The sequence below is a fragment of the Thamnophis sirtalis genome, unplaced genomic scaffold (assembly GCF_051295495.1).
Source record: "Thamnophis sirtalis isolate CommonGarterSnake01/CBP01778 unplaced genomic scaffold, rThaSir2_p1.2 scaffold_2, whole genome shotgun sequence".
NCBI lineage: Eukaryota > Metazoa > Chordata > Lepidosauria > Squamata > Natricidae > Thamnophis > Thamnophis sirtalis.
The window spans coordinates 142904587-142925971 of NW_028261382.1; the positions used below are offsets into that span (position 1 = coordinate 142904587).

The window sequence follows — 21385 nt, forward strand, 5'->3', positions numbered from 1 at the left end:
CTTGTGGGAGACAATTGATCCTGTAGTTTCCCCCATGTATATTCTCTATAGTTAGTCCTCGATTTACAATCACAATTCAGACCAGAATTTCTGTCAAAAGACATTATAGTCATAAGTCAACTGATTAGAACTGATTAGATGACTCCATTTACAGTGTTTATTAAGCAAATCACCGTGGTCATTAAGCAAATCATCTGATCATTAAGTGAACCCAGCTTCCCCAATGGATGTTTTTTTAACAGAAATTGGCAACTAAGGTTCCAAATCATGTGACCAAAGGATGCTGAAACCAGTTGTGCTCTGGTTGCCAAGTGCCAAAATTGCAATCATATGACTGCAAGAGTGATACAATGGTCAAATATTGTGCAAATAAGTGATGTCACAATTCATTTTATTCTTGAGGCTGCTGTAACTTTGAATCATGGTGAAATGATGCATTAAATTGTTAAACTTGGGTCCCTTTAGTTCTAGCACAACACTTTAATATCTACAGCACATTTGAATGTTCATTTGCAAGGTATTCACTAGATTAGAGATCTTAGTTTGCATAGAATAGTGGGAGCATTTTGGGCTTTGGTTGTGCTTGTAGTTTAAGGGCAAAAATGTGCCAAAAAGTGTTTAGATTCTTAGCAAAAAATAATGCCTATGGTATAAGTATGTCTAAGGTACTTAATTCTACTCCTTTCGTACTAAAAACATTATTTGAAAGCATCAGCTGACTAGACCATGCTTGATGGCAGCAATGGAAGCATATGAGCTCACCGATGGCATCACAGTTTCAGATGTAATAGGAGCGAATAGAAAAAGAACTAGAACAGGTATGTCAAACTCACATTGTCACGGTGGTGTCACATGACGTATCAGGAATTTTTGCCCCTTCGCAAAACTGGGTATGCGTGTGGCCAGCACGTGACGCCTCCAACCCATGGGCCGGGAGTTTGACAACCCTGAACTAGAATGTATGACATGAAAGGAAAAAAAATGATGTCTTTTACAAAACCAAGTGGAAAACTACAAAAAATTGACAATGGTCTGATCCTGTTTAGTGAATGTATAGGTTTACGAATAAGTGATGAGATATGTCAAAAATATTAATTGCTGTTATATATGTAGGTTCATATACGTACAAAAGTAGGGATACATAGATTGACAATGTTTATGATAGCTTTGTAGGTGACAAAAGAGTAAGAGAAGCTCCAGAATGCAGTAGCCCTCATATTCACCTTGGTATATCCATGTTACATATTGCATTTCTGTAAGACTATATTCTCCAGGTAGACTCTATCCATCCAGTGATATCCAGTAGGTGAGAATTCAATCCCTAAGAAATCTTACCAGAAACTTTGAGGGTAACCTTCATTGTAGGAGTTCCTATCCTATGGAATAGCCTCATCCAGAAGACAATAAAATACTGGCTCTTCTGGATGGCCTTGAGAATAGCTGAGGTGGCTACAAGACTCCTGATGTTATTATGCCAGAAAATTGTGCATTATTATGTTCTTACTCAAATTATAATTTAACCTAGCTACTGTTCAGATTTGGTTTGGACTGGAGTGGTATATAAACTTTAGAAAATAAATCTTACTGGCTGACAATTAGATTCATTGAAGTTCAATGAATTTGGAGAGGACCGGAGTGAGAAAACAGATATGCATATTCAGAAAACTACCTGTAATTTTTGTGGGGAAATTGACTATATAATACATGTCTTTTCAAGAGAAGCAAACTCAAATTTTATCAAAAATCCCACAAGTTTACTCTAAATAATCTGTTTTACCTTCTGAATTGTTAATGGCAATTGCAAATAAGAAAAAAATAGATATTCTGGTTTTGCTGTCATTAATTTCTACATTAATTTTGCTGCAGACATTAAAAATAGTCCATGGACTGAATGATCTGACTCACATAAATTATTTCTGAAGGATAGGTCTTATTCTGCCATATTTGACTACTTCCTCTTGATTAGTATTAGTGAGGTGAACAGGTGCATTATTTAAAAAAGTGCTTCACTTTAGCAAGATTATATACCTAAATATACAATAATCCTGATTTAATTGTGAAATCATGTCAATTGACTCAAGAATGAATCCTAGTATTTTGGGGGGATTTATTCCCTGACTTATAACCCAGTTAGTTCCTCAGGCTCACCAGATGCGTTTGATTAATTCCCATAATCGCTTAGGAATTTATCTGGTAGCCATTATATCTGAGTAATTTTAGAAACTTGATACACATCTGACGACATCAAGCTGGACACAGCTGCCATGAATGCTATATTAATTCATAATATTAAAATCTACATATTTCATTTGGATAAGTTTCTGAACAAGAGAAACTTCATTAGCTTACTTATTGCATCAGATTCTTCCGCCCAAAACCACTATTAATATAGTACCTATTGGTACTTTGTCACTGTTTCCATGAAAGGCATTTTCAACCATGTGAACATACTTCATATCTATGATTTATTAAATAAATGCATACAGGTAACCCTCACCTATCGCAGTTAGGACTGGCAACTCTATCAAGCAATGAGATCATGATGTAAAATGTCATGTGAGAGTGCCTGATTTACAATGTCAGTTCAATTCCGGTTGCAGTTGTTAAGTGAATCTCCATAGATCATTAAATACCTGACCACAACTAGCAACTTTCTACCAGCTTCTCCAATTGATTTTGCTTGTCAAATGCTGGCTGTGACTGTGAGATGCTGCAACTGTCATAAATGTCCACCAGTTGCTGTGTAAGTGCTCCAATCCTGATCACATGACTGTGGTAATGCTGTAGTGTCCACAACTCTGAGAACCATTTGCAAGTCTCCTTTTTCAGTACTAATCATAATTTCAAACAGTTGTTAAATTAGTGCTGGTAAATAGGGACTACCTGTATTGGCAATTCCTAGTAAAATTCCCAACTTGGAGTGTTAGTTCTATGAGGATAATATCCAGTGTCTCATAGTTTCAAGACTTCCTGAAATTAATATGGGAGATATTCTCAAACTTTATAAGTAGCATAACCCCCACCATAATTTATAAACATATGTGCTTCCTAATCAATGAAAAAAATCACTTCTTGGGATTATGGTGAGGTAAGAAGTAAATACTACTTCCATTTAAGAATTAAATTTTAATCCATTGTGATTAAATTTTAAGATGAAATTGTAAACCAAGATGAGCTCCGATTTTTTTGCCTATGCAAGCCTGAATAAGTTTTTTAAAATACTGACACCTTGGGGGTAGAAGGGAGGACCTGGCTCATTGCTTAATAATCCTACAACCAACACCTCTCAATGTCGTTTTAAGAGTTAATAGCAATAGCACTTAAATTTATATACCGCTTCATAGTGCTTTACAGCCTTCTCTAAGCGGTTTATAGAATCAGCATATGGCCCTCAATAATCTGGGCCCTCATTTTATTGACCTCGGAAGGATGGAAGGCTGAGTCAACTTGAGCCTGGTGAGATTTGAACTGTCAAATTGTAGGCAGCAGACTGTCAGCAGAAGTAGCCTGCAGTACTGCATTCTAACCACTGCCCCTCCCCCCAAGCTCTAAACTTGATCAGTGATCAAAGAATCCTGACTGACTACTGAAGGAGATGAAAAATTAAAAAGGAGGAAGCTGAAAGAACACTCCATGTTCGTTCTACATATACATACAAATTTAAGTCAAGTACCTGTAATCTTGCTCCTGCAGCCACTTCTTATAAATGTTACTGTGTGAAGGCAAATAATCCAGACTTTCATGGACTGAATGTTCATCTCCCTTCTCTTGAAGACTGTTTTTCCTAGAGCAATGACTATTGTTAGAATTCCCTTTGCATTGGAGATCAAGAGAGTCAATCAAATCAGGCTGCTCTTCTACCAGCAACATTTGATCTTCTGCACCACCTGCACACCGCTTGTGAGAAAGCGGGATTGACATAAAATCACACAGCTCACAAGATTGCAGCTTGCGAAGTTGTCTTGCTACCCAATCGGATGGGTGGGAAATTCAACAGGAGGAAAGAATGTATCTGTACAAGAACTGCTGATGTTGTGGGTTGTATATTTTGGGGCTGCAAGATACAGATCCAACACGTTTGCAGCATCTACAGCCAGCCAGAACCAGATCTTGCTTTGTATGGTAATCTTCTCACTGGAAGAGACTGGCATGTAACAGACTAGGTTTTTTTTTCTTGAACAGAGGTGACTTGAAATGATAGATTTAGGAATTAAGCAGCCACTAGAAATAATTTGGCTATGTAATACAAAATTGTATTCCTTTTGTTTATTAAGTCAAACAGAATTTGGAAGGCTGCAGAAACATATAACAAGGCAGATATCAAGAACTGTTGTATAAGTCAAGTGATAAGGCCCATCACTAATATCCAACTGTACTTGAGTTTGCTGCTCCTCCTCCCTTGTGCTACTGCTGTTTACTTTCTCTAAATAAGAGCAAGAACAGCCCTGTTGTTCTCTTGCCTCAAGCACATGGGGGAAAATGAGAAAAAGAATTTCTCATTTGCCCTCAATGGAAGATTCATAGTGAATGTCTTTTGAGTATTGTGACAATCAGGTCAATTATTTTTGTGACCAAGAACACAGGGATTTTCTCTCCATACAAATACATGTACATGTTATATCCTCAGAGATGACTTCTATGGAAGATGATTACCTGTCTTGGGTGAAAAGAGAACATATGAAATTTCCCAGTATAAAATCTTGAGGTATACTTGCACATCCATCATGGAACAAGGTAAGGCATCTGGAGAGCAGAGCATGCTGTTTTTTGTTTGTGCATGGACGCTAGGATCACACAAATCTTTATGAAAGTTAGAAGAAATTTTGCTTTTATATATAAATATAGTATTGATACACATAAAAGTAAATAGTTGCATACAGGAATGAAGGAGACAATCCATGACAAAATCTTCTAAATAGATAGTGCCAGTTAATGTTTCTAAGAAACACGTTTCCTTTCTTCTTGTACCACTATGTTTACTATAAACTGGGAAACAGTATCAATACTGCCTGTTTACATACGAGGGATTGCCAAGTCATAACAAAAGTTTTTCATCAGCGCCATTATTAATGCAGCACAATAGAATACTGCAGCAGATCAGGCAAAGGATTTTTTTTTTTTTGCTTTACAACATAAAAATGGAAGACACATTTTAATTACAAACTCTTGAATTTCTTTATGAGCATAGCATGACTCAGATTTCAGATAGAGCAACATCACTGGTATATGGAAGAGGGTGAAAGGGATGGTGACCTTTTGACCATCAGGACATTATCAAACTATCAAAAAGCTTCATTTCTTTGAATACGAAGCTATTTGAATATGGCTATCTTGCTGTGGAAAGAAAGCTATCTTTTTAAATTGTAAATGAATACATAAAATTTGTTCCCATGACAAATGGTAGACACCTATGCATATGATTAAACACTGTCATTAAATATCTTTTATGAAGTGTTTATTGGGGTGAAAATGTAATAAAGATATCCTGAAGCGTATCATCCAATTCATTTTCTTGCTAGAAATAATACCTAAAGTATTGTTGTATTAAGTTAACCTACAATAAATGACACTGAAGTTTTAACTCTATCCTATAGTACTCACTCAGGGTCAGCTATAAACCTTTTTCAATTCACGTGCTTCCCTCAAAAAATATATATTACAAATTTGTTTTTACAAGATGAAGTAAAACTTAAATAGAAAAGGACAAGCCAGATTAATGGAGAATGCAAAGGTCTATTGCCCATGGCAGCCAGGTCAGTAATAACAGTACCAGATGATTGAATGCAATGATGAAGAGGTAGAGTTTGCCAGGAAAAGCCAATTCCAGGGAAATTCCTTCTTATAGTCTAACAGGTAGGGACTGAAACACTGCGAGTTTCAGAATGTTTAAAGGGTGTTACTCAACGGCAGCAACTTTTAAGATATATGGACTTCAACACCCAGAATTCAGCAGCCAGTTCAGAATTCTGGGTGTTGAAGTCCACATAACTTAAAGTTGCTGAGGATGAGAAACACTAGTTTAAAAGATGCTTTCCATTTTGCGAAGTCTAAACCTAACAGTTTTCATTCGTGGAATGGGGGATTTGGGGGAAGCAGATTTTCTTGGGGTGAGGTTAGATACACAATACTGGGAGATAGGGTAAGGAGGTTTCTCCACTGATGTTATTTTGTTGTTGTTTAGGCCTTGTAACAGCAGGATTTGAGCAAACATACAGCTTAAAAATGGCACTTGTTCCAAACATTTATTATAGGTAACTACAGTGAGACAATCAAACAAACACTGAGAAGCCAATGCAGTCAACACATATTAGAAAACAGAATACTAATAATGTACTATTCTCAGTATATCAGAATGAGTCGGACCCTCAAAAAAAATGAAAGATCACTCATAAAGCCGGTGCAATACATTTTGCTGCCTGAGGGAAAAGACAAGATATCATCTCTTTATTCAACAGACATCAGCTGATCAAGTTGATGGCTGCATCTTGTTTCAGCACTACCAATGAGGCAATATTTATCATTAATACCCCAAAGTAACCAAGATAGCTTAGACCTTGGAGCCATCATTTGATGCACACAACTCTGACCTCACATCTTCCCAAATCCTTATTCCTCAGTACTTGCTGAGGTAGCTGCCTTTTTTTCATAGTAAGAACCTGCACACCTAAAGGCTGGGTTGACACATCACTAACTATGCCATAAGGTGATTTTAGTTTTAGTTTAATGTGGTGTGGTAGCCCAGTAATTGTGGCTTATATAAGCATAACTGATGGCTTAGTATTGCATATGAACCAGGCCATAATGGCTTATTAAAACAAGCTATGGCTTAGCACTATGTGTAAAGCCTGAATTCTGCATCATACATGGTCTGATGGATTTGTATTTAATAATATATTTTTATTTTGTATATTGTGTGACCTGCAAATTCTGGCTTCTTCCAGAAACCATGGTTAGAAAACAATGGCTTAGTACAAAGTTTAAACCCATTCTCATACTTGTTAATTATCCTTTAGCAATAACCTTTATTTCCAGGCACATTTTTTAGAAATTATTGTGCTCTGGGATATAGGAAGGAAAAACATTTTTGCTTGCCTTATTTATACTGTTATCACATATACATATTTTGCACCACCAAATAATTTAAAGCTGATGTCAAGTTGCCCTATCTACACATGGCTCTGTGCTCAAGGAACTTTGTTTTTATAAACTTACTAATATCATTACACTGAAAAGTTGCCAAGCTTAAAGGGAAAAGGCACAAAGTGGCTTTAGGGGAATAATTCATCAACCTTCAAGGCTCCTAAAGATGTTTTTTGCAGCTGCCCACTCCCAGTCATACTGTTCCACACTTTTCACTCCTGGCACCTCAGTTCATGTGATCTAGCTTTTGTATTTAGAATCAGATAGTCAGTCACATATACTCCTAGTTTATCAAATTAAGTCCAGATAGAATCCTTATCAAGGAAAGAGTAATATTATGTATCAATAAATTATAGTGGAATGGAAATGGCTGGTCAACTTGGGAAATGTATCTCTCAGAATTTTTCAAAAATAAAGCCTTCTTCTTATGCTTAGCTTATCATAGTGGAGGGTTTTTTCTCAAAATGGTAGGAGCTATGATAAAAGACTGTATGTATGTAAATACACATACACACACTAAAAAGTTAAGTTCCATTACATTCAGAAAGCTCATAATCTAGCAAAATACATTTAGGAACTCAGGTTTGAGGCTTATTTACCATGTGTATATTTAGGGCAATTTCCTATAAGACAATTTGTAAGGTATCGATATCCAAATATAAAACATGCATTAATTATGAAGGCCACATCATGAAGAAACTGCTGTTCACTTTTAATATATCTGAAAATATGGATTAACCTTCTCTTGATTTCCTTTTAGTCTGAAGGTAGAAGCTGCAAACTGCATTTCATGAAACACAACATTTTAACATTTACTAAGAAAGCATCCCTTAAACAGCTGCTTATCCTGTTCATTATTTAAAAGGAACAGAGAAAAAAGAATTTCCTAAATTAATGTCTCCTCTCATGTAAAATGAAGGTGGCAAAAAGAAAATATTTCTAAAATACATTTACACCCTGCAAACAAGATTAGGCTGAGCTAATAAATTATCCATCCACAATGGCTACACAGATCAGAAGCTTCTTTTATCTTAGATAGTACCTTAGTTGCTGGCATATGAATAACAGATCTCAATTCATTGAAGGAGGAGTTTGCATGCATATTTCAATCAATATGAAAGGAAAAGAAATATATGGCAGAATGAATTTTCAACACCTTACTGTCCATCTAGGGTACCTTGAACCACCGAGCAGCAATTGCACAAAACACAAAAGCACCTAAAAAGCCAGTGATAACATACTTACAAGGAGTTGTATCTTTCCCCTCTTATTATTTTTAATACTATACCTGCTAATAGCAAAGAGAGTTCAAGAATTCAATATACGAACTGAGCATCACAAAAGCAAAAAGGTTACAATGAGGGTCATTTAGTTCAAAATTAAAGAAAAAGAATTACACATGCAGAGTCTAATATAACTGGTTCCACTAAAATTGCTCCAGCAGCCTAGATACCAAGAAAAAGAGTAATTAAGACAAGATTAGGAGCAACATTTGACTTTCAATCTTGCAGGGGTACTGCCAGCGTAAATTTAGAAATAGCACAGCCTCAGGGGATATTTTTCACATTTTATTTACATTTGAAGACTATCTTTATTCTCAATCACATATCCATACACCTATTTCCTTTTTTTGTTTGTAGTTTCACTAAAACTTAAATGCATGGTTTATTAGAACGAAGACTGTAAACAAATATTTGCAATGTCCATTACATGAAACACACAGGAGCTGCTTAAAAGAAAATCATTCCCCCATTTTATAAATACAAGTATCAAAACAATCCTGACCATATTCTGAAACACTACTAGCAGTCAGCACCCACACATTGCAAAAATTAAACAAGTTGAGCAATGGTATTTGCAGTACTTGCTACTTAATTGTTTTAATCTGCAGCTCTTTCACTAAAGCAAGATGGATAAAGCATGCCATTAGTTTTTTTTTTCTTCTTGCAAAAAGTTTCTGAAACATTATTCCACAGCAACCTGACACTTCCGATCATGCGCTCATCTTGAAACACTGGAGTTCCAAATTTAGGCTACTTCAGGCTTATGCTTAAAATGATAGTGCTTGGTAAAGAGGAAAAAATTGTGCTGCCTTTTTTCTCTGATTGTGTCTGAAAACATATGGGGCATACATATACATATATATTCTTTCAATGTCCAGATCATATACACCAGCAGAAACTCTTAATGTGTGGGTGGTTTGCATTGTGAAATTGAATCAAGACATTAACATAAGTAGAAGTTGTTTAAGACAAGTTTGGGATTCAGCTAAAATTAATTGTTGTAAGTTTGCCCTTCTGGAGGTTGTGGAAGCTTCATATTTTCTTTGGACATCATTAGACGCCTTAACTCTTGAAGTATAACTTTAATGCTATAAGAATTTTGCCATTTTCCTAACACTGGTATGCTCCGTGCGTCCACCTATAAAGAAAGAAATCATACATTTAAACCAAGAATGTAAAATAATTATTCTAGAATGATGTCAACAGTCAGCATGTATATTTCAGAAAATATGAACACCAATTTAAACTTGTGGGTTGGTGTTTAAACTGCTGGATTAATTTGTAAATGCAAAAAATGACTACTGATTATTGCAACATGAGAAATTATAGCTCACAATGTCTCAAATGAGAATCTTTACTTTGGTGCCCTTTGAATTTTTTTTCAACCTAAATAGGGATGTAAAACTCACGATGACACATCATCACATGACGTATCACAACTTTTTCCCCCTTTGCTAAAATGGGGGTGGGCAGGGCCAGCGTGTGATGCATCCGGGCTGTGGGCTGCGTGTTTGACACCTATGCGATAGAGGGATACTTTCAAGGAATTAATATAATTTTTCCTTAACAAGTAAAAAATGGAAAAGCGTATGAAGATGAGGAAATAATTTATGCATATATATTTTATATTGTCATATTCAGGAAATGCTGTTTAACTGTTAATATGCAATTACATTTTCTGGGAATAGTACATCAGATATTCAGTGACACTGCTTTATCTTTAAAAAATACTCATCTATTCATATTTAATTTCTGGATCATGCGTAACTGTTGACTTTTAAAATAGAAATTCTTATATAGTAGTCTTCAACAGTTTGCAGATAGTCTTATTAATTGTTTATCTATCCAGGCAGTTTGATTAGATCTATACATTAAGAGGATTATCAGAAACAGACATATTTAGCCTCTCCTCCATCAAAGTCCCTTTGCAGCTACCATGGCAAAGTGGGATTACAGTTTCTACTACTCCCTCTCACTGTGCAGTTCCCACAGTTCCATATTTTACTAATCTGATACCAAATAAAACACTATGGAATTAAAAGTTTTAACTGTTAATTACTAAATATCTTATTGTGAGCTATTTTATATCTGAATCAAAATTTTAATACTATGATGTATTTACCAATATGCAATTTTAAAAAATTGTAATCAATGTCCACATCATTTTGGCAATAGTTAGAATGATCCAGATATACCATATATAGTTTTACACACAATATATAGGAAAACTTATAAAGAGGTATGTTCCCTAACTCTAAGCCTAACCTCTCCTCCCAAGCAAAATCCTTCACAACTTTCCTGCCAAATTAATTGGCTCATTTTGCATCCAACTTACCATTCCATTGGAATTATTTATTCCATTCATATTAATTTTAGTTACAAATCTAACTGTTGGAGGTGCTTCAGGATATTTAGGCCCACACTCTACTTTCAAGCTGTATATTCTGTTTTCATAATTTGTCTAATAAACAGAGAAGACAAAAAGTTAATTATAATGAAAATATGCATTTACAATTTTAAGAAAACAACTAAATAAAGTCAGCCATATTTCAGGGCTGGTAGACTTTCACTGAGCAAATGCAGCAGAAATTGAAGAATGCTAGGGATATATTACAATATTTACTTCTGTTAATCAGTTGATTAATAATTTTTGACTTTTTAAGAGTTGCATTTACAGCCATTCTAATTAACTGTAGAATTATTACCATTCCAAAGGATTTGTGTGTAAACCTAGTTCCAATTCCACCTAAAAAATGTGTATGCGTAGAACCCTAACTGAATGAGGAAAAGACAATATTTTCAATTTAATTAATATAATTATGGCCACTATATGATTAACTGTTTGCTTCTCTATGTGCATTATAGACTATTTTAAGCATACTATATTAAAGGTTTTAGCCAAATATTTTTTTTTAAAAAAATCAGAGAAATTTAAAATATCTACTATAATAGCAATCCCCAGTAATTGTTCCAAGAATCAATTTTATACTCCCCAAAAAGCTTTGAGAACTTCTAACTCTTGTTATTTGATTCTCAAGTTCCTCCAGATGTTATCATTTATTTTTATTAATGTGTGAAAGGGGAAAAATATTGATGCATATGAAGTAATCAAATTGTCTTTACAATTTAAATAACTACTGTTCATTCAAATTAAACAAAATCAAAATTAGCTTTTGTCATGCCACAGCCATTTCTTTATTCTAAAGACACTTAGCTTTTTAAATGCCAACTTTGGAATCCCATAATAGATCAACTATAGCTTCTGAATCTAAAATAATGTGCATACCTGACAGAACAAAATAATGGTGGCAAAAGCAATCAATTTATCAAAAATACAGAACTTGCTAAATAAAATCAATTTCTGTAAATTTGTAATAGCTTGAAGAAAAATATCAAAACTAATTATATTTAGAGGCTAATCATATTTCCCTTTTCTACTTAACCAAGCTATATTTTCCTACAACCCAATTTTTCCCATTGAACAACGGTATGCTTTATACTTGTTCTATGTACACTTATTTATTTTAGTCTGCCTTTATCATTTTTATAAAGAAGGGCAGTAAATATACTCAATACTCCTTCCTCCTACTATTTATTTTCATCACAACAACCTGATGAGATGGCCTGAGAGAAAGTGACTTGTTCAAAGCCACCCAGCCAACTTTCATGCCTAAGGCAGGACTTAGAACTCAAATCTCCTGGTTTCTAGCCTTATGCCTTAAATTATGTTCTGATGGATATTGACCTTTCAGTTTCACAAATTCATGGCTATGCAATGATTGGACTACATATAAATTTACAAAGCAGGTTTTCCCTTATGCAATGTTATTTTTTTTATCTCAAGGGGTTCCCTATCCCTTTACTGCAAATTTGAGAACTGCCTAGAATGTAGTCATTAAAAATAATTTCTGCTGACAGAATGGTATCCACCACAAGATAACAACCATTAAGGTAGAAAGATTCAACTCATTAAGGTAGAAGGTTTCTTCACACCTGTTTACTTCCATTTTCCATACTTGCTCAAGAAGCAATTCAGATTTGAGCTAAAATAATACAAAATGACAGTATTTAGGGCACTGTCCTAACTAGAAAAAAATGTTGGTTATTTCAATAGATTTTTTTATGTGTACAAGTAAAAAGTAGTTATTTCAAGTCAAACTTGATTCCTGGTGACTTTATGGTTATACTTCTCTCTGCAGCAGTATGGAAGTTGTTCGCCAATATAGTCTTTGCTTTTTTCCCTCTAGTCTAAAGCCCTGGGAATCTTCAGCTTTCCACTAAAGTACTAAGTAGCCCATGCTCAATTAGCTTTCATGCCCAGCTAATATTACCCATATTAGGTAGTATATAATTATTTAATCTCAATTTGCCTTATTAATATAAAATGATTAATGAAGTCATTAGTTAGCAAATGATAAGAATGCACAAATCAAAAATAGAATATATACATAAACAGAACTGAGAAAATTGTGGGGATGCATCAAACTAATCATCAGTGAGATCACTAATTCTGCTGATTGAAGATTAATCTAAAAATGTTACAAAATAAGGCCATCAACTGCTTTCTTTCCTAGGTTGAATGGTATTCAGCATAAAGATTACAACTATATTATTATAATTAAAACATTCTAGATAGGACTAATTCTTAAAGCTTCAGGCAGTGAAGTTGCAAATAGTGTATTTACTGAATTGAGGGTTTATAATCCCTATTTTCAATCTTGATTCAGATTAACTGAAACTCTATGAACTCCAACGCTAAAATTTTACATATAAAGCAATAACTAAATATATGTTTATGAAACTGTATTAGTCAACCTGGCTGGTAGAGAGTATTTATAAAAGTCTCAACTGAAAATATATGTGTAAGAACCCTAAAATAGTTTGGGAGAAAACTGTAAAAGTGTTAGCATGTCCTTCCAGAATGCTTACTTCTATAGTTCTTCCCATGTGACAATTCTAATGACTATCATAAAAACATTTTCAAGTAAATTATATTTGCTTCTTTTTCAAAGCAGGAGTGACTATCATTATTATATACTTTTCTAGCATTAATCCTGACTGAATCTTCTGAGTTAACCAAATTCAACTTCCTGCATTCAGGCTGAAAAAATATTTATTATTTCTACTCTGGAAGAGCATTTGGAGGCTTCAACTGGTGCAGAGTGTGACAGCGCGGGCAGTTCCTGGGGTCCCTAGAATGACCATGTTACATCACTGCTCCGCGAGTTGCAAGGGCTGTTGGTCTGCTTTTGGGTGCAATTCAAGGTTATTATTACCTTTAAAGCTCTATATGACATGAGTCCAAGGTTGCCTGCTTCACTCCACTGAGACTGGCCCTCTCCACATGCACCACCAGAGGAGGCATGCTGCAGGCTTCAGCAGCTAAGGAATTTTGGCTGGCTGGGTCCAGGAGTATTCTTTTGGAACATCTTACACCCTGAGATGAGATTGGCTGCCACCCTCCTAACCTTCTGCAGGACGCTGAAGACCTGGCTCTGCCAGGTGGCTTGGGGCCCTAACTGGGGAACATCATACTAGAGGTGATTGATGAATTAAGAGGCAATTCCACTCCCCCCACTTCACATTTACATTCACATCCTATTCCCTCCTTCTCTCATCTTTTTATTATAATTCTATCTGTATGGGGACTTCTATTTTTACTGTTTTAGATATATTTATATGTGACGATTTTAATGTTTTATACTGTAAAACTTTAGCCATCTAAATTTAATAATAAATAATAATTCCCTCAACAGCACTGAGAAAATCCTCAAATTTCTCAGTTCTAGGATCTCTGTTTTGCAGAACCTCTTTCAGCTTCAACTAATACAATTACAAAAAAGAAATACAAAAAAATAAAAGAATTATAGTGTAAGTGCCATCCTATTTAAAATTCTTTTATACCAAATAAACAAAATTCATTAAAATGTGCTCAGTTCTAAGCTACAAATTTGTATCAAAGAGCAAAATGCTGTAAAATACTGATACACAAAACTAACAAGGCAGTCATGTCTAAGTTAAAACAGGCACAATAACTAATGTTGGTATAACTAACAAGAAAATTATACTCCAAACCCGGCAACAGACACACATCTAGGAGGTCTAAGAAGAATGCAGTGGATGGAGGGTTTCCATGTGGCAGGAGCTCAGATTCCCTTCTTTCACTTTATCTCACATATTAACTCTGGGGGGAAAGCCCACAAAAAAGGGGGAAGAGAAGCAACATATCTTTGGATTCTTTAATGCAGGCCAATTGACCACTTGTATACATACATACATATATACACCCACGCATGCACACCCACGCACGCACACCCACAATAATGGAAAGGAGGGTGATCTGCAAGAAAGCCTAATATGACCAAGATTTTTTTTTTATTTCTGAAAATCATATCAATTTTTTTTTGCAAACTGTAGCTATCTAGTATTATTTCAATAGTGAATCCATGGAATAAGATAATATATTTCAGTTGCATCACTATTGGAGAGTAGCACTCAAAATTAATGTATCCTTTGCTTTGTAAAATAGCTACCAGTGAGCTCTATTTTCTCAATATGATTATTATAGAGTTAATGAACATATACATATAAAGGTTTTTGTCATTATTTTAAGTACCGTATTTTCACGACCAAAAGCCGCACCGGATTATAAGCTGCAGTATCAATTAACGTTAATTTTTCAAACTTTTTCCACATATAAAGCGCACCGGGTTATAAGCCGCACATTTCCCGACGCTTCTGGACATCTTTTGCAGTCGCGAGGAGCGGCACGAGGGTTCTTGGCGCTCCGGGGGGCGCCGAGGGCGGCTGGGAGGGGCGCGCGGCTTGGTTTCTCCTCCCTGGACGTCGCAGCGGCGGCCCTGGGCGCACCGATCTCTTGCAGCGCGCCCCGATGCGAAAGGCACTGGGATCGGTGAGTTTGGGGCTGCTGCTGCGGCGTCCAGGGAGGGGAGGCCGGGCCGCGCGCTTCTCCCAGCTGCTTTCGGTGTTTCCTGGAGCGCCGGGAGCCTTCGTGCCGCTCCTCGCGACTGCAACAGATGTCCAGAAGCGGCTTTTGGGGCTGGTGGGGATTGGATTTCCGGCTCGGTGGCCCCTGTCGCTTCTGGACGTCTGTTGCGGTTGTGGGGAGCCGAGGAGAGTGTGGAGGGGAGCGCGCGACGGTTCTTGGCGCTCCGGGAGGCGGGAGAGGCGCGCGGTTTGATTTCTCCTCCCTGGACGTCGCCACCGATCTCTGTGTTTTTCGCATCGGGGCGTGCTGCAAGAGCATGCCCCGATGCGAAGGGCGCAGGGATCGGTGCGCTTGGGGCTGCTGCTGCGGCGTCCAGGGAGGAGAGGCCGGGCCGCGCGCCTCTCCCGCTTCCCGGAGCGCCGGGGGCCATCGCGCGCTCTTCTCCGCACTCTCCTCGGCTCCTCACAGCTGCGGTGGACGTCCAGAGGCGACAGGGGCTGTCGAGCTGGGGGTCCGGTCCCCATTGGCCCCAGGGGCCGCTTCTGGACATCTGTTGCAGTCGCGAGGAGCAAAGCAGCTGGGAGATCTTTTTCCACATATAAAGCGCACCGGGTTATAAGCCGCACTGCCGATTTTGGATCAAATTTTAGGATTTTCAGTGCGGCTTATGGTCGTGAAAATACGGTATATTGTTCATGTCTTAGATTGAGCATATAAGAAATATTTCCAAAAATACCCAAAAAGGGAAAATAATTTTTTGTAACTACCTCTATTAGTTCCTATTACTTAAAAGAATCCTGACAAATTCCACATTTACATTCAAAGGAAGACTGGAATGTAATTATATTAACTACCACTGATCATGTTCTCTTAAAAAGTGTTTCTTTTTAGAAAAATATTTAACTTGCAGCACCAACCCTTGGTGGTCCAATAATCATGCCTGTCCACCGCGTAAGTGTCATGTCTTCATCATCTTCCAGACCCCAGCTTACTGTACCATCTCCTACTCCTTTTTGACCCTCTTCAAGTTCTTCCAACAAGCGAAAATTACGAGGGACTTTAACTATTAGAGAGAAATGAGGCAATATTAACATTTTTAAAAACAGTATTAGAATAGAATAGAATTTTTTATTAGCCAAGTGTGATTGGACACACAAGGAAGTTGTCTTTGGTACATATTAGGGAATTATTTAACCTTTAGTAAATATGTTTCATCTAATCCAACCGTTATAAATTACACATCAGAATGTTTGTATTTAAGCAAAACAAAACACTTTCATGGTAAACAAAGTACATCCCAATTGAAAATTAAACCATTATGCATAAAATAATGTTGTTCTAAGTCACTCAGAGTTGCTGCGAACTGAGAGATGAGCAGTATATAAATTATATGGATTCAAATTATATGGATAAACGTTTAATTTATTTTGAAATAAAACACTTTCTCATGAATCTTATTTTAAATGATAGATTCTAAATATCACATTTCATACTTGAAAAGTCAAATCAAATCAATTTTCTGCATCAGAAAATAGCTTTTTTGATAGTGAGAATTTTTTTTCAATTCATGTTATCAATCTCCATGAAACATTATCAAATGTAAATAATCAAATCTTAATACTTTTTCTTTCCAGAACATATAACACTTTTTTCCATAGTGAGACACTGAAATTAGATTTTAACTACTAGTTTTAGAACAAGTTAGAATATGAAGCCAATTCCAGATTATGATTTATAATTTCTGATTTGTTGTAAAGCTGATGACAGTAATTCTGTGGCTTAGACAAAATAGGAAACTACAGAGTATTTTTGTATAATTTTATTATATTGAGTAGGCAACAGCTCAAGTCATGGGTGCTCCTGGTGGGGGTGGGGGGACTGACTATTGCAGTTCAGTATAGCATGGCCAGGTACAAGGTAGGTGCTCTAGAGGGTGGTAGCATGAAAGAATGTCCGGAGTGGGAACAGACCTATGCCTTCACCTCCCAGCTTGTGGGAAACTGGCAGGGAAGGTTGCAATAATGATAATGTGACCATGGGATACTGCAACCATTGTAAATGGAAGCTATTTGCCAAGCACCAGATCCCAATCACATGACCACGGGGGGGGGGGGGGGGGCATTTTGAAGACCAGTCAAAGATATTGCTTGTTCAGTACTGTTATATTACAACAAATAAGGACTACACTTTGCCTGAAAATTAAAGGCTTTTTGTTGTTAAGGTATTAGGTCTGGGAAAACATTTGGTACAAAGTAAGTTTATGATATTTCATTTTCTTATCAATTATATGCTCCAAATTCACACTTTTACTGGTCACTGAAATTGGTATTAGATTATTCATTCAAATATTGTCATAGCTGATTCTTTGTCTAGATTAATAATTATGCAAACACAATTAAGTTGGTTGAATATTACTATGCCCACAGAGTAATTTTGCTTTTGGAGGCACAAACTGAGGAAAGATCTATGGGTTTTTATTAGATGGTACCTGCAATTCAAGATAGAAGTCTAAACTTTATTTTATTAAAATATACTGAAAAAAATAGCAATTGTAGCTATCATACTAAAATACACAAATAAGAAAGAGACTCAGTCTATTCCATGCTGTGAATTCAAAGTTGAAAAGGACATTTTAGCAAATTCTAAACAGCTACCTTTTCTTACAGAAAAGCAGTATGTTTTATTTTTACATAATGTAAGGGTATGAATACACACTATTCTTGTTCAGTATATACTTAACTGAACGACATATATAAATTGCTTTTCTCATGTATGTAAGAAGTACTATCATTGCTTCCCATAAGACCTCCTAAATTTGTCAAGTTTTAGATAATACTTAAAAACACGTGTTTATTATACTTTTTGAAGTAATACTAAGAATCAAAATTCTTAATCAGATGCCTGTTATTAAAACATTTGTGTAGATACAAATCTATTTCAAATTTAATCAAATACTTTATTTTAAAGTAATGGATTATTTTATTGCTTTGTATACTGCACTGGACTCTTTTGAGGAAGATACAAATATAAAAATACTGTACATTACTTACATTTAATAATTTAAGCATCCATTGTGTGCAAAACATATCCTGTTTAACAAGAAACAATATTTACAGTCTAAGCAAATCAGAATATAAGGGCAGCTGCCAAAGGCCTAGTTGCCTTATCATGGCAATTGGATGCCCATGGGAAACTCAGAAGTTATGAATAAAACAACATCTCCAGGTAATTGTGATTAATGTTCACTGATTTAACAATCCCATCTGTATCAAGAATTGAATAATTAGATATCTTAAAGCATCAAATTAATGAGCTATAGCACTAGAACACTTAAATACAGAGTTGAGATGCAATGATGCCATTTCATGAACCCAAAGTAAGAACTGATTTAATCCAGATTTTTTTTAAATTCAGGACACTAGAAAAATAAATTTTGAAAATATAATACATATACACACTGAATCATTTTTATTTTTCCATACTCACTGAAATGCCACATCATGAATTTAAGGTGAATTTCTGGTTAACTTATATGTTCTCTCTACAAACAATTTTTAACCATTATGTGAATAATGAGATATGGACAAAATACCAAGAACATCCAAATTAGAGTAATATAAAAGACAAGGCATACTGCATGCTACAAAGGAGCAAGAATATTCACATTTATCATACAGCCTAAATAAAAAATGCAGAGCAATAATAAAAAAGGAAGAAAACAAAACTCCAAGGTTATATAAACTGCTTAAGTGGCAGATCTTCTTTCCTGAGATCCGAAGGAAGTTAGCCAAGATGAGAGAGGAGGAGGAAAGCGCCTGAGATTATCAGATAGAAAACCTTAAGAACAAGCATTATTCAATAGAATAGTAAGCGAAGATGCCAGGCTAAACTCATTGTTTTTTTAAAGCTCTGTTAATCAGGTAAATCCCAGACTTTAATGTCTGTATTTTCGAAACGAAACACGCGAGCGAATTCAGTCTGGCTTGGGAAGAGCCACATTTGCCAGCCTTCTGACTGGAAAGGGATGCGACCGAAAATATTGCTCAGCTCGCACAGCTCTTTAAGCCCTGTAAGTTTCCGCCACAGAAACAGGTTCGAAAACCCAGAAAACCGCTCCCCGCCCGTCAAAATCCAAAAGCCGCCTTGGAGGGCGCCTCTGACCCCCTCGACGCCTTCCTAACCCGGTGTCTTTCCCCTCCCGGGTCTCTTCCAAGCGAATTCTCTGTCTCGGCGCCAAGCCCTCGGCCTCTCCTCCGCTTCCCCGGGTGGGACTTCAGTCAGGTTGTACTGACGCCGCTCACCCGCCTCCCTCCCGAGGGTTAGTCTCAGCCCCACGCTCAAAGCCTTGTCATCGGAGGGCCCCTCCCTCCCAACGGACAGCGCCACAGCAAGCCCCGAATGACCCCCACCCCAATCTCAGCACAGACCTGTGGATCCGGCCATCTTGTCCAAACCCCTCCCCCACCATCCGGAAACACACTGGCGGCCAGCCGTGAGTGTTGCTTTGCGTGCAACGTCATTTCCTGGAAACAAGCCCCACCCCTTCACTGAATTTTTTTTGGGGTGGTGGTGGTGAGATCCGTCAATCTCACGGCTAGCATAGAATGAGGGCTTTTGCATCCGGGAAGGGAGGGCGCAATAAGCGCTGCCGCGTAAATGGAGGAAGGTGGGGCGGTTCCAACCAGTGGAATATTCTGGAGAAATGTGCTAAATAGGCTGTGTTCAGAAAGCTGCTACTAATGTGCGTAACAAGTATTTTAACTGAGTAGTTAATTCATTTCACAGCATATGACACTTAGTTTTTTGTTGGACTGTGTAGTTTTGCTGAGGAACAGGCTTCCCTGGGCAATAATCACTAGCTGAGATTCCACTCAAGTATAAATTTAAAGTCTGCAGATTAGTTTTTACAGATTAGGCTGGTGAGAAAGAAGATTATAGGAGTGACTAGGATGAGGAGGAAGTACTTGTCAGAATGTGTGATTTTTACCTTGAGGAGTGTTAGCTTTTATTGACTCCTCGCTTGGTTTAAGATCCAGCCTTACCACTCCCAGTGCTATGTTTATAGGAATTAATCATAATGAAACTGTATATTTCCAAGGTTCAGTTTGAAATTGAATGGTGTCGTCAGACTTACCAACCTTCAAAACAGCAAGTGACACTTCATAACCAGAGATAAGGCTATCCGCGCATTTAGTGCTGCTGTTATTACAGTAGAATATCTTTTCATTTTTTACCATAATATCATACGTGAGGGTGTCTATATTCTGTTCACAGACCTCCTTTCTGTTGTTTATTAGATTTGAAGGTTTGTTAATGTGTTGTTTTTTAAAGTATACAATATTACTTAATATATGAGAAGGAATAGATTTAAAACAAGCTTTACAACATTATTTGCATGTTTCACTTTTAATTAAGCTGTCAAGTGATGCAGAATAACCAATCCAGTTTATTGGTTACTCTTAAAGGAAAAACCGAAAACTGCACTTCGGAAGGGGAATTAGCTCAAATGGTAGAGCGCTCGCTTAGCATGCGAGAGGTAGCGGGATCGATGCCCGCATTCTCCAAAATACTGCTTTTTTTAAAAAAAAAGATCTTCCTCATACAGCCAGTAGTTAACAGTCCCCTTATTGTGCAAATTGCTAGTTAATAATCCAGGGAAGATTATTACCGCACCAATGAGTGTTACGAAGCACTCTGGTTTTGAATGGATATCCTATCAAAGTTTCTTGGGCACTTGACACTTAAGGGAGGAGGAAGATTGGCACATATTTATGGGAGAGAAACATATTTGATTATTCAGGAGTGGGTGGTGGGGGAGAGAGACTGAAGGCAACAAACGTCTCACAGTTTCAGCTGCAATTAGCTGAATGGGTGAATCTTTGCCTTTTAAAAAAATGTATTTTGGCGCTCTTGATACTGATTTAAGTTTCTTCCAAAGCAGTGTTTCCCAACCTTGGCAACTTGAAGATGTCCGGAGTTCAACTCCCAGAATTGCCCAGCCAGAGAATGCTGG

General features: G+C 36.8%; 2 protein-coding genes and 1 non-coding gene across 3 annotated transcripts in view; 1 reads left to right on the forward strand and 2 right to left on the reverse strand.

Moving 5' to 3' along the window:
* The window catches only part of LOC106539084 (chloride channel protein C-like), an 84237-nt gene extending 80316 nt beyond the window's left edge, over positions 1-3921 (reverse strand). Inside the window, exon 1 of the mRNA XM_087703865.1 lies at positions 3674-3921. Coding sequence (XP_087559991.1) covers positions 3674-3921 — 248 coding nt within the window. The remainder of the gene's footprint in view (positions 1-3673) is intronic.
* Positions 3922-6228: 2307 nt separating this feature from the next.
* UBE2V2 (ubiquitin conjugating enzyme E2 V2) lies at positions 6229-19876 on the reverse strand. The gene is made up of 4 exons (XM_014053769.2): positions 19800-19876; positions 16290-16435; positions 10759-10884; positions 6229-9561 (listed from the first exon to the last, which is right to left on the reverse strand). The coding sequence occupies exons 1-4, from the start codon at positions 19813-19815 to the stop codon at positions 9415-9417; spliced, it is 435 nt and encodes a 144-aa protein (XP_013909244.1). The 5' UTR covers positions 19816-19876; the 3' UTR covers positions 6229-9414.
* A 987-nt stretch (positions 19877-20863) lies between these two features.
* Positions 20864-20936, forward strand: TRNAA-AGC (transfer RNA alanine (anticodon AGC)). Its single transcript has one exon. It is a non-coding gene; the product is annotated as a tRNA-Ala (tRNA).
* The last annotated feature ends 449 nt before the right edge of the window (positions 20937-21385 follow it).